The following is a 14577-nucleotide window of genomic DNA, read 5'->3' on the forward strand; positions in this document are numbered from 1 at the left end:
CAGCTGATGACTGTACTAGGTCACGATAATAACGCGGTGAATGTAGCATGTCTAGATTGCACACATACTACACATATTCATACTACATAGAACATACATTTTTAGCTGTCAAAGTACTTATTCAAAATAAGTAACTACTCAAGAGAGTAAGACATTTCAGATGCCACAACTGCCTAATTTTTGCATTCGCATCACCAAATAACATTACGTTACTAGCCTATTTAGAGTGGTGGCAATAAGCAAGAGGAAACCCTAACACATTTAAAGAAACATCACAGGTCACAAGATTATTTTTTAAATGCTGAAAAACTGTACATTGAGGGGAGAGGCCTGCAACAAACATGTTAAAACTCTTTATATAAAAAAAAATAATATAGCACAGCTTTCAGGTCATGCGAGTGAGCTCACATGATGGCTCTGAATGCACCTTTAAGAAACAGTGGAAATGCTTGAAAAGCCTTTTAATTGAATTCTGAGCCGACTTCATTTGAGCATAAACCCTGGACAATTACATAACTGGCACAGCCTTTTTAGTAAATCAAAAACACCCGTCCATCTAACACAAAAGAAAAAACAAGATAGCCTAAACTGACATATTTCAGCATGATTTCAGATTATGACTCTCACTCATCTGATACAGTATCAACATGTGAATCATTCTTAATGTCCCTGGACAAGGCATGGAATGATAGTAACGATTAACAGGCCTGTAAGAAAAACAAGAGTCCAACAGTCCACTGAAACATCTCTGGGTGTTGCTGAGATATATATATATATATATATATATATATATATATATATATATATATATATATATATATATATATATATATATATATATATAGTATTTGTTGTATGTTAATAATAAAAGATGACTTGATTGACTGATTTAATGCTAAACAAATTAGTGAGACGGGTTAGTTTGTTCTCCTACCGTGGAAACCATTAACACCTGGTATGGGAAATGAAAATGATATGTTCTTGATAAAAAAATTAAAAAAAATGACACCTATATTGTATATAATTTTGCCCCCTCCAGTAAAGTCTATTCAAATGATACAGTGAACCAGCATCACCGTATTTGAACCCAAAGTCAAAGAAACACTGTCTCTGGGCCCCTCCTGATTCAGGAAATACAGACCCAATAATGCTCATTACAGGATAGAAGCATAAAAGTCCTTCTAAGAGTAGAGGCAAAAAGGCACACTTCAGTCCTGTGCATCTCTCTCTGATGAGGTTACTTTAGAGGTCACAGGGTCATGTGCTTCTCAGGTGCCTGTTTATGGGCCAGGTAGAGGAAAAGGATGCTGGAGAGAGCGCTGACCAGAAAGATGACGTCAAACCAGCGGTGGTAGAAGTTAAACTGCAGTTCTCCCAGTACCTCAGTCACTATAGTGCGATACTCTAAAGGCATGCTCATCCGCATCAGCAGCACTGATGATACAAAATACATTCCCTACAAATAGACGAGAGAGAGAGAGAGCGAGAGAGAGCGAGAGAGCGAGAGAGCGAGAGAGCGAGAGAGAGAGAGAGAGAGAGAGAGAGAGAGAGAGAGAGAGAGAGAGAGAGAGAGAGAGAGAGAGAGAGAGAGAGAGATGTAACACCATTTTTGGAACCCACTTTATATTAGGTGGCCTTAACTACTATGTAGTAACATCTAAATTAATAATTTGATACAATGAACTTATTGTGTACACATTTTTACATTGTAATTAAAAAAAATACTGCATGCAATTACAGCTTTAATTCATTTTACACATTTATAATTACACTAATTAAGACTTCCCTCACACTAACCCTACACTTAAACTTACCCAGACCACCACACCATACCTGTCTCTAACTTTACCTGTATCCACCTCAATATCAGAAAAAGGGTTACAAATTGTTAGCAATACAATACGAAAACATTAAGTACATTGTACTTATTTTTTGATGTAAGTACATAGTATTTAAGACCACCTAAAATAAACTGGAACTTAATTTTGTATACAGTAAGGATGTACAATATTAATAGTTGGGAATCAAAAACAGTTGCACTATTTTTAACAATACTGGAACCAAGCGTTTTTATGACTTTTGACTCGGTAAGTGATTCTTGAACATATACTGGTTATATATATATATATATATATATATATATATATATATATATATATATATATACACATACATACTGGTTATATACTGTGTGTGTATATATATATATATTTATATATATATATACACACACAGTGAGGAAAATAAGTATTTGACCACCCTGCTATTTTGCAAGTTCTCCCGCTTGGAAATCATGTAGGTGTCTGAAATTGTCACAGTAGGTGCATGTCCACTGTGAGAGACATATCTAAAAAAATAAATAAATCCAGAAATCACAATGTATGATTTTTTTTTAAAACTATGTATTTGTATGATACAGCTGCAAATAAGTATTTGAACACCTATCTATAAGCTAGAATTCTGTTAGTCTGCCTTTAAAATATCCACCTCCACTCCATTTATTATCCTAAATTAGATGCACCTGTTTGAGGTCATTAGCTGCTTAAAGAAACCTGTCCACCCCGTACAATCAGTAAGAATTCAACTGCTAACATGGCCAAGACCAAAGAGCTGTCCAAAGACACTAGAGAAAAAAAAAATTGTACACCTTCACAGGGCTGGAAAGGGTTACGGAGAAAGGGAGAAAAGAGAGAAAGGTCCACTGTTAGAGCAATCATTAGAAAATGGAAGAAGCTAAACATGACTGTCAATCTCCCTCGGACTGGGGCTCAATGCAAGATCTCACCTCGTGTGGTCTCGAAGATCCTAAGAAAGGTGAGAAATCAGCCAAGAAATACACGGGAGGAGCTGGTCAATGACCTGAAAAGAGCTTGGACCACCGTTTCCAAGGTTACTGTTGGTAATACACTAAAGCCTAGTTCAGACTGCACGATTTTCAAACTCGTCAGGTCACTGCTCTATTCACACTGCATGACTATCTGGGGTATCATTCAGTCACTGCTGTGTTCACACTGCACGATGGTTTGACGACAGAGGAGTTCACACTGCTTGACTGAACAAGAGGAAGAATCGCCGACAACTCTCTCTCTCCCGTGCGCAAACTACGTTTCCCAAACACACGTGCGATGTGACAAGTAAACAACGCGAGATCACACGTGCGTCAGACCGGAGTTCTCACGCATGACTTGGAATTGTTATTAAAAATGATAAACTGCACAAAGTTTGCTTCAAATTGTATGTGCGCTGATTTGTGGAGAAAAACAAAAAGATTATGGCGGAAGAAATTGTTGGAGAGACAGAGGGAGCTAGGATTTTGTTCTGCAAAAACAGTTTGAGGTAAATAAATAATTTTGTAATGTGCTGCTGCTGTGGCTGGATGTGCAAATGTTTGCCCTTTGTTTCTGTTTGATAGAATTGTAAATATATCTATTAAAATACTGAAATTATGCTCTATAACTCCTCCCTGAACCTCCTGCTGCCCTGTATCTCACTCTCTCATTGACTGTCGGTGTAATTTTCAGTCAGAACGCAGCACAGCAGGAGTTCACACAGCAGGAGTTTGAATCGCCGACAGGTCCAGATATTTAGCATGCCAAATATCTCACCGGCGCCGGCGACTCGTCAGCGATTCTCTCTGATCGCGCCTTTGATTATTCACACTGCGTGATTGTCACTCGCGTGCACGAGCACCGATTTGCCTGTGATCTCGGGCATTTGTCGCCGATTTCACAAAACCTGTCGGCGACTCAAAATCGGGGCAAAAATCGGGCAGTGTGAACTAGGCTTAAGACGTCATGGTTTGAAATCATGCATGTCATGGAAGGTACCCCTGCTTAAACCAGCACATGTTCAGGCCCGTCTAAAGTTTGCCAATGACCATTTGGATGATCCAGAGGAGTCATGGGAGAAAGTCATGTGGTCAGATGAGACCAAAATAGAACTTTTTGGTCATAATTCCACTAAACGTGTTTGGAGGAAGAAGAATGATGAGTACCATCCCAAGTACACCATCCCTACTATGAAGCATGGGGGTGGTAGCATCATGCTTTGGGGGTGTTTTTCTGCACATGGGACAGGGCGACTGCACTGTATTAAGGAGAGGATGACCTTCCCTCAGTTAGAGGGAAACTATTGTAACTATTTGTTTCTCACAACTGTATTGTGAGAAACAAAATCTCAATACATTTTCCCCAAAATCTCATGTATTGTGAGATTTTGGGGAACAACCTCCTTCCCTCAGTTAGAGCATTGAAGATGGGTCGAGCCTGGGTCTTCCAACATAACAATGACCCGAAGCACACTACCAGGATAACCAAGGAGTGGCTCTGTAAGGTCTGGCGTGGCCTAGCCAGTCTCCAGACCTAAACCCAATAGAGAATCTTTGGAGGGAGCTCAATCTCTGTGTTTCTCAGCGAGAAAATCTGTGTGGAGGAGTGGGACAAAATCCCTTCTGCAATCTGTGCAAACCTGGTGAAAAACTACAGGAAACGTTTGACCTCTGTAATTGCAAACAAAGGCTACTGTACCAAATATTAACAGTGATTTTCTCAGGTGGTCAAATACTTATTTGCAGCTGTATCATACAAATAAATTTTTTTTTAGATTATGTCTCACAGTGGACATGCACCTACGATGACAATTTCAGACCCCTCCATGATTTCTAAGTGGGAGAACTTGCAAAATAGCAGGGTGTTCAAATACCTATTTTCCTACATACATATATATGTATATACACACACATTTAAATTATATATTGGAGACTTTTAGTGGCTAGCAGTGATTTTTTTTCACAATATAATATTGATTATAACCAAATTAAATTGTATAAATGTATAAAATATTTATATATATTATATAATTTTAAGTATTAATCAGTTATCTATTATCTGTGCTGTACAGAGAACTGTTTGTAAACTTCCGGAGCCAGTAATAATTTGATGTTTTTTTTAAAAAAAAGTCCCTTACCAAAGCTGTTCACCAAAGCTGCATTTATTTGATCAACAGTAAATGTAAAGTGTTATATATATTATATTATAGTTTTCTAATTGAATATATTTTCTAAATTATTTCTTGGACGACAAAGCTGAATTTCAGCATTATTACTCCAGTCTTCAATGACACATACATATCCTTCAGAAATCTGTTTTGCTAAAAACATTTATGATTATTATCTGTTGAAAACAGGTATGCTGCTTAATATATCAGTAAAAACTGTACTATATATTTTTTTTATGAATAGAAAGTTCTAACAGAAAAGCATTTATTTAAAACAGAAATCATTCGATCTCCTAGCCCACCAATGTCTATCAATATCACTTTTTTATCAATTTAATATATATTTTTCCAAGATTCTTCGATCACTTAATATCAATTTAATGCACCCTTGCTGAAGTATTAATTTCGTAAAAGAGATAATTCTCACTGACCCCGAACCTTTGAACGTCTATGAAATGGCAATGGTGTATAAATAATTATTAGTATTGTCCAAACTTTGGCTGATGTATGAATGTGTCTTAAATTAACAAAAGTTGTCCTAAAATAGTGCACTTGTTTTTTTGTCTGTTTTATATCATGTGATTCATGTCTCACCATGATCTGAGCCAAGACGAGCACGATGACATTGGACGACTTGCTGCTGGAGATGGCGTAGAAAAACTGTAAACAAAAGAAAGAGATACACCAAAACTGCTTTTTATTAGCTTTCAACATCATTAATGCTTCTCAGAAACTGATTTTGCCCGATACCATGCAGTGGCTCAAGGAAACAATCTCCTCCCTTTACAGCGGCTGAACCAACACGCCTACGCAAATGTAATACGTGACTGTTTTCCCTTAAGTGATAAGACTGAATGAGAAGAAGAAAAAAACATGCTCATCCTTCATTACCTTGGTGAGTGTGATTAAAAGGCCTCGTATGGACGTGACTATGATGATTCCCACCAGGATAAAGGAAATGTGCTGAGACCAGAACTTGACCTGTGGGAAAACAGAGGTTTAAGTTCTTCTGCACATAAATTAAGAGGCTTTATCCATTAGAAAGGGATGAGCAGCATTTGCGCTTAGCAGTAGAGAGTGAGAGTGAAGCTGGACCAAGATTACATGTTAAAGAGGCTGAATCATTACCTCCTCGTGGGGAAAGATTAAACGTCATTTAACAGGCTGGGGAACAATTAACTGCAAACCAAAGCAGTAAATGTCAGCTGACACAGCACACACAAATCAGCCTGGGTATACAACCGCAGTCATGAGTATAAAGTCTATTAGGGTGGATGGTACACAACAATTATGTATATGAGTGTGGACTAAGAAATGTGATCATTTACTATCATTAAAAAAGTAAACAAGCAGCTGGTGTGGTAATATGTCCTGCTGTGACAATGCAGAGCTAAAATCTGATATCACTGATCCGTTTTATATATTGGCCAATAGGGGGCAGAGAAACACAAGAAGAAAGAGTTGCTGATGAATAAACATTACAAAATGTAAAGATGAAGGGATGATTCATGCACCTCTAGCATCCCCAAATGTTATCCTTGAAAAACATGCACTGTTGTTCAAAAGAGGAGAAATCTAAAGGAGATTTAGTTAGTATATGAAGCAGCTTAAGTTGAGGATAATAACATACATCAAACTGAATTCCGAGATAGTTGACTGTGATCTCGATTCCTCTTGTCACAGGGTCAGTCTTCCCAACGCGATCAAACACAATGTTTATAGTGGCCTGAGAAGAACACATGTTGTCACTGATTGAGATTCATACTTACAATACTCTATAGTGCATAGCAAGCCAAAATTAATGTGAGAAAACTATACTTACCATGAATATTTTCCACACACAGTAGATGGAGAAGAAATACCCTAAAAAGTTGAAGTATTTCCCTTGAAATGTTTTTGAGTATTCTATCCGTTCCTTGGGATGGAGAGACATAAGACTGTTTAGATAGGCCTTTTCATATTTATTTTTATTATATAGGGCTACCACACATTTTGACAAAACATTTTCCATGACTTTCCTAGAAATTGTAATTACTGGATATTTTAAAGCCAATCATGATATTTTATTCAATTAAATTCAGATGTTCATTTATTTATTTTATCATTTTGTTCATGACTATTACAAGGACTGGGAAATTATAATGTTTTAAATTGATACATCCCAGTTTTACATGACCATAGGATCTCTGTACATCCACCTTTTTTCTAAAGAGCCAACTGCGTTTTAGATTATGAAGGCATTGCAAATGTTCTATTCAAAAAAACTAAAACAAATAATTCGGAAACATAAGGTTGCGCTATAAATAAACCATATACATCGATTTGACAATGTAAAATTTCCTTCATTTTTCAGTCGCTGAATTTCTTTCCTCCTGATTATTTTCTTTTTTCCTTTGTATTCTGCTGCAACAGTAAGAAAGGACAACATATACTGCGCATTTGTGGTCTGCTCTCCCCATTTAATTTATGATGCATCCCATTAATAATTAACTAGAATGCACTAAGAATCTCTCACTTTTCTCCTCTAAACCTCACGTCTTTTTCCAGGTCTGTTTTCACACAGGTGCCTTAAAATGGAACTGTCTTTCCTTTTCACTTCTAATCCCAATAAGCAGTGTTTACTGGAATGTTTCTGAAGCAGGTAAATAGAATATGCATTGTCTGTCACAAAGATGGTAATCACTTTGAAATAGTATCACTCAATGTTCTAGTTAATTAACATTTTTTATTAAGGCAATGTGTTACATAATACAGACATAAATCATTAAAGTGATATTTACCATGTCGGTAATGTTTCTGCATAAAGATATTCATGATCTGCGGTAGTAATTTGGTAATGCTTTTACACTCTTAAATGTCTGATGGTAAAGGGTGGGTAGATTGATGTCAGCTCATTGTACCCAGTTTTTAAAAATGCTTATTGCATTCATAGACCGAACCTTTCGCTGATTGTTTACAGTTTAATGGAGGTTACTCCCATAATTTAATAATCCAAAGCATCATGGGGCATTGGAAAAAGGTGGATTGAAATAAATCTCAGGCATTGTATTTCAGTTTTTAAATACCTTGGTGGCCTGCAGGTCCACGGTCTCCAGGAAAAGCTGTCTACTGAGTTCCTCCAGAGCATCCACTTCCTGCTGGATGAGGGAAAGGTCTGCCGTGCCAGATTTAAGAAATATTTCTCAGAGGAACCACAAGCAAACAAACTTTTAGCCTGTAATCCTAACTGGTGCGTCACAGCCCCCCAAAATTGAGTGCTCTCAGCATCGAAAACAGCAAACAATACAACATGAAGTAAAAGAAAATATAATCCTGACTACATTAAATATAGGTTTATTATGGAAGCTTGTTTCTGACAAGGAATAAAATAATTTAAAAAAGGTAATTGTACTCTTTCTCTCACAACTTGTACTTCTTTTTTTTTTCTCAGAGTCACAATTCTAAAGAAAAAAAGGTAGAATTGTGGTAGGTAGAACATGTAGGTGTACAATAGTACAATATGTGTACAATATAAAAAGTAGGTGTACAATAGTAATGATGATGTTATGTGGATTACCATTCATTCACATTAATAATTGCGTGACAATTTGTAAGATTCTTCTTCTTCTTATTATTATTATGATTTTTATTACTAATGACGCTTATTGTCATTTAGAAGAAGAATGTCGTTATTATTTATTTTATTATTATTTAAAAGTAGAAGAATGTCATTTTTATTATTTTGTCAGTCTGAATTATTTTCAGTCCCAGTCCGTGCGCAGCTGCCGGGCCTAACACTGAAACGTCAGATAAAGCGCACAGGCTCACAACTGGAGGAATACATATGCCTACAAATCAAATGCTTTGGTAAAGTCACACAAATTAAACATTGAAGTACACTGAATAAACAGTGAATTTTATTATTACTATGTTGTTGTTGTTGTTTTTTTACAGTGGGACAGTAATATAGCATATTATTGTCAGTGCGTTTTGTGGTGTTAGGAATTGCTTTTCTGTGCATTTTCGCACTAACTCAAAACGTGCGTACACCACCTCCTGAGCTGGCGTAGGATTTGAGCGTGTCATACGCCAACGTCCATATTGATAAATCTCAAAGTCACCGTGGTGTACGGAGTTTTGATAAATGAGGGCCACTGGGAGCAGGGAAAAATCTATTGGACCAACTTATTTTAGTCATAAAATTAAAACACTACTTGGCGCCAGCATATCGATACTTGTATCGCACGGAAAAGGTAAATTATATATTACCCTATCCAGATTTTGTCCCACACACACACACACACACACCCACACACACACACACACACACACACACAAACAGGTTTGTTTTTGTGAATTGAAGGGACATTCCATAGGCGTAATGTTTTTTTATACTGTACAAACTGTATTTTCTATCCCCCTACACGGCCCCTGCCCCTAAACCTACCCATCACAGGAAACATTCTGCATTTTTACTTTCTCAAAAAAAAGTATTCTGTATGATTTATAAGACTTTTGAAAAGTGGGGACATGGGTAATGTCCTCATATTTCACCCTCTCTTTGTAATACCTATGTCATACCCATGTCATTATACACATTTGTGTCCTGATATTTCACAAAAACAAGTGCACACACACACAGACACACTCAGACACAGACACTTTTTACTGGCCATTAACTGATGATTACATTTTTGAGGCAGTCCTTTAGGAGCAAACAGGGGTAAAGTGATTTGCTCAGAACACTGTAGTGAAGAATATATTATATAATCTCAGTAACTGTCCAGTGGCTGTGTCACTCCTAATTGAGAATGAAGAAGGCCTGTAATTTAGCATAACTAGTATTAGCCTAGCCTACTGTCTCAAATGAACTGGATCATTAAGGATACTCTCACTGCTTGATGGTGAGGAGGTCACACTTTTTATCATCCCCCAAAATCCTGTCTGTTTATTCTGCTCCTCTCCACGCTGGTACATCTGCCTTCTTATCATGGCAATCCTAGAAAAAAAGAGACATACAAAAAACCTCATCGTATTCTGCTATGATAAAAATGATATGTTCTTAAATTTTTCACTATTTTAGGTTCGTATAACATCCATATATGTAGGTCTGTAAGAAATTATATATATATATATATATATATATATATATATATATATATATATATATATATATATATATATATATATATACTATATTATATACACCTAAAGGATTATTAGAAACACCTGTTCAATTTCTCATTAATGCAATTATCTAATCAACCAATCACATGGCAGTTGCTTTAATGCATTTAGGGGTGTGGTCTTGGTCAAAACAATCTCCTGAACTCTAAATCGAATGTCAGAATGGGAAAGAAAGGTGATTTAAGCAATTTTGAGCATGGCATGGTTGTAGGTGCCAGACGGGCCGGTCTGAGTATTTCACAATCTGCTCAGTTGGGATTTTCACGCACAACCATTTCTAGGGTTTACAAAGAATGATCATCCAGCATACAGCAGTCATGTGGGCGAAAATGCCTTGGTGATGCTAGAGGTCAGAGGAGAATGGGCCGATTGATTCAAGCTGATAGAAGAGCAACTTTGACTGAAATAACCACTCTTTACAACCGAGGTATGCAGCAAAGCATTTGTGAAGCCACAACATGCACAACCTTGAGACGGATGGGCTACAACAGCAGAAGACCCCACCGGGTACCACTCATCTCCACTCATCACTCCCTTTATATCGCTTACCTTTTCTTTTTACTGACAATCATGTCCATAGTCTGGAGAAGTCTTCTCTCCAGTGCCAGAATATCACTGTCCGTCACATTTCTGAGTAAACAAAACAAACAAACATCTAGCATAAAAAATATAAATATAATATAAATACTGTACTTTTCTGTCATCGTATGTGTCTGAGAGCAAAGATACCTCAGGAAATAAGACATGTATGTATAAGGACAGTTTACAGCACCAAAGCCTGATAGAAGAGCCATCAGTGTGACCCCAATGACCCCCACACGACTGATCAGCTGCTCTATGGACAGAATGCCTGAGAACACAAGACATACACATCTAGTACGTACATTCATACTGCAAAAATGCATACTATATAAAATGTACTTTTTAGCAGTGCTGAAGTAATTATCTATTCAAAATAAGTCTACTCAAGAGATTTTCGGATGCAGTCACTGTTTCTGAGCACTGTCCGAGAGAGGTGTGCACATAAATCCGCTGCTCAGAAAGCGTGAGCACTAAACTGACTTCTTTTTGGCATGTTTATTGGGCTTGAATGGTTAAATACAAATACTCAAGTGTCAAAATGGCCTTCTTTGCAGGCATCCTCATAAACACAATAATTTATGTTTCAAGTGAACATGAAGAGTTGAGAAAGAAAATGCATGTGTGACAGTATATTGGATCTGTGCATTCAGTCTTAAAGGGATAGTTCACCCAAAAATGAAAATTCTGTCATAATTTAGTCAAGCTCAAGTTGTTCCGAACCTGTATACATTTCTTTGTTCTGCTGATCACAATGGAAGATACTTGGAAGAACATTTGTAACCAAGCAGATCTCTGCAGTCATTGACTGAGAAAAAAATCATGGCTGCTGAGATCTGCTTGGTTACAAACATTTTTCTAAATATCTTCCTTTGTATTCAGAGGAACAAAGAAATGTATACAGGTTTAGAACAATTTGACGGTAAGTAAATGATGACAGAATTTTTGGGTGAACCATCTCTTTAAAGTGACAAGAACAGTGCCTACCATGTTTTGGACTAAGAATAGGGAAAGGATCACCCAGTTTCCAGAAGAAATACATGAATGTGAACCAGACCACACATGAAAAAAGCAACCTTTGTCTATGCACTGTAAGAGAGAAGAAAACAAGTTGCGGTGCATAAGCAAACTTTGAGCAAATTTGACAAACAAATGGAAAAGTTAAGGAATATAAAGAGAGAGCTGGATTTACTTACATAAACGTATATTACTGACCACAAAGTAGCCAATGTAGAAAGGCACCACAAATATTAGAACTAGTAATATTACATACAAATTCAGCTTCCAATGGAAATACCTGGACCTGTATAGAAACAAACAGCATGTGACCATCCGATCTATACTTCTCTTCAATGAGGATTTCATCAAGTAAATCATGAATACCCGTACTTACGTGCTGCTTAATACACCGAGAATCTCAAAGATAATGAGCTCAAACATAGTGCAAGAAAAGGCAAATGTGACGGAGAACACGACCTGCACAACATACTGTCGGACCTGATGAAGAATTAAGACAGATCACCTGTATGAGAAATCCTGAAAGGCCAGAGTCAACAACACTGGTCTAAATTTACACTCTTATGCACAGTACCTCATAATCTTTGAACAACTGCCGCATAAAAAACAGCCACCCGAACCCGAAAAACAGCACCTGTGTGTGGAAACCTATATGTTAGCTGGAGTATTTAATACATTCTTCCAGCTTTTCTACACATTATATTGTAATATATAAAGTAAACAAACCAAGCTTCAAAATTACTTAAACAACTAACGTTACTGAGCAAATTGATGGCAAGACCATTGGAGAAAATTGTATATTAATCAAGAAGATCCGAACCCATTAAGCAAGAAATTATTGATTTATTCTAAACTATTTTAAATATTGTTATGATTCGTTCAAATGTAAAAGCAAAAAGAACTGCAATCAGAAATGATATTACTGTTATTGGGCATCTGTTATAGACAGCTGAACAAAGTCATAATTCATTTAATCCATTAAAAGTTAGTAACATGTTGCTCACTGTACAATTAATTAAATAATACAATAATGTTAGCGTTGTTCATGTTGAAATGTATCTAATAATGTCAGGGAGATTAGACTTACCTGAGAAGTGACCATAATCACGGAATCTACGAAGAAAGACATGACGTAGCATGTGGTTTATGGGTTTAACAAAATGACAAACACACTCTCAGCTCATAATGTTAAACGGCTCATTTAATACGGAGAAACAAATACTGAAGAGAACAAGAACAAGTGTCTGGCCAAGCTGTCAAACCGTTGACGTCATGACATTGGGACACACAGGTTTTCCGGCGCACAGTAATGTCATCATCGACTATGTAATTTCGTTATGCAGTCACTAGAGGGCGATACCACCTCAAAAAAAATAAAAAAATAAAAAATCATGAAAGCACAGCCGACACTGTCCTACTTTATTTTAAGTGTATTTAACTACTATGAACTAACATTTAAATTAATAATTTTATACAATGCACTTTTTGTGTACATGTTTTACATTGTACTTATATCAAATAAAATAAAAAATACCTGCATATAATTTCAGCTGTAATTCACTTAGGCTACCTATTTAGCCTACTGTTGACCCTTCCTTAAGACCTTAACTCACCCTTAAACCTACCAAGACCACCAAATCTGTCCCTAACTATACCCGTATCCCAACAGTGTTTTGCAATAGCTACAATATAAATACATATTGTAGCCTACTTATTTTTCTAATGTAAGTAGATAGATCATGCTGCTCTAGTGTGTGATTGAAACTAGGGCTGGGTGTTTCATTATGAAGATGAAATGTCTCATCAGACTGATGCGACATATGGAACAGAGAACAAGGGAGTCTTGGCTAAATCGCATCCTGAGAAAGCTGTCACCACACAGCAGTCCCAGTGGCTCATTGGTGTAATATTCATAACATATCAAAACGTCACTTAGTCTACATCATTTTGAGTTATTTTTCCTTTGTGTTATTCATTTTAGTTGTAAGTAAAAATTCTAATTCAAATAATTATATTATCAAATGAAAGTGCATTTGCATATTGTTGGATATTTATGATAATAATTTTACCCACAAAAAGGAAGAATTAGGAAAAAATAGGATCATGACATAAAGAGCAAAAATATTAAACAGTGATCTTTAAAAAGAGGAAAATAGATTTCGATTTTTAGATTTCTATAGGCCTACAGTTTCTTACGCGCATAATGTTAACATTAAAAAGTCAGTATTAATTTCACTATTTACTAAATGTTTTTTCATCTGATTTAGCCTACACTCTTACAAATAAAGGTTCCAATAGGTGTTTTAGTGTTTCAGTTAACTGATCCTTGTTTTTTTTTTTTTTTTTAGTATACATATGACATTTCCCGTTAAGGGGCAATAAATACATGAATGAATGAATGAATGAATGAATGAATGAATGAATGAATGAATGAATGAATGAATGAATGAATGAATGAATGAACGAACGAACGAACGAACGAACGAACGAACGTACGAACGAACGAATGAATGAAGGAATGAAGGAATGAATGAATGAATGAATATCCATCCATCCATCCATCCATTCCATCCATCCATCCATCCATCCTTCCATCCATCCATCCATCCATCCATCCATCCATCCATCCATCCATCCACCCACCCACCCACCCACCCATCCATCCATCCATCCATCTATCTATCTATCTATCTATCTATCTATCTATCTATCTATCTATCTATCTATCTATCTATCTATCTATCTATCTATCTATCTATCTATCTATCTATCTATCTATCTATCTATCTATCTATCTATCCTTTAAAACTCCTTTGTAAA

At 36.4% G+C, this 14577-nt stretch overlaps 1 protein-coding gene across 1 annotated transcript; it reads right to left on the reverse strand.

Annotated features, from left to right (window-relative positions):
- Positions 1–985: 985 nt before the first annotated feature.
- si:ch73-390b10.2 (Golgi pH regulator) lies at positions 986–13024 on the reverse strand. The gene is made up of 14 exons (XM_067444945.1): positions 12845–13024; positions 12332–12391; positions 12134–12237; positions 11937–12043; positions 11728–11829; positions 10891–11011; positions 10711–10791; positions 9864–9973; positions 8061–8149; positions 6818–6910; positions 6626–6721; positions 5887–5976; positions 5590–5655; positions 986–1456 (listed from the first exon to the last, which is right to left on the reverse strand). The coding sequence occupies exons 1-14, from the start codon at positions 12884–12886 to the stop codon at positions 1250–1252; spliced, it is 1368 nt and encodes a 455-aa protein (XP_067301046.1). The 5' UTR covers positions 12887–13024; the 3' UTR covers positions 986–1249.
- Between the last annotated feature and the right edge of the window lie 1553 nt (positions 13025–14577).

Source organism: Pseudorasbora parva, chromosome 5, assembly GCF_024679245.1.
Source record: "Pseudorasbora parva isolate DD20220531a chromosome 5, ASM2467924v1, whole genome shotgun sequence".
NCBI lineage: Eukaryota > Metazoa > Chordata > Actinopteri > Cypriniformes > Gobionidae > Pseudorasbora > Pseudorasbora parva.

Bases quoted from the DNA above. Each gene is read 5' to 3' on its own strand.
- si:ch73-390b10.2 (XM_067444945.1), bottom strand. From the start codon at position 12,886: ATGTCTTTCTTCGTAGATTCCGTGATTATGGTCACTTCTCAG. The intron at 12,238-12,331 runs GTACTGTGCATA...ATTCTTCATCAG, and splicing joins AGTTGTTCAAAGATTATGAG to GTCCGACAGTATGTTGTGCA. The intron at 5,977-6,625 runs GTATGTTATTAT...GTTTTCCCACAG, and splicing joins ATCTCGGAATTCAGTTTGAT to GTCAAGTTCTGGTCTCAGCA.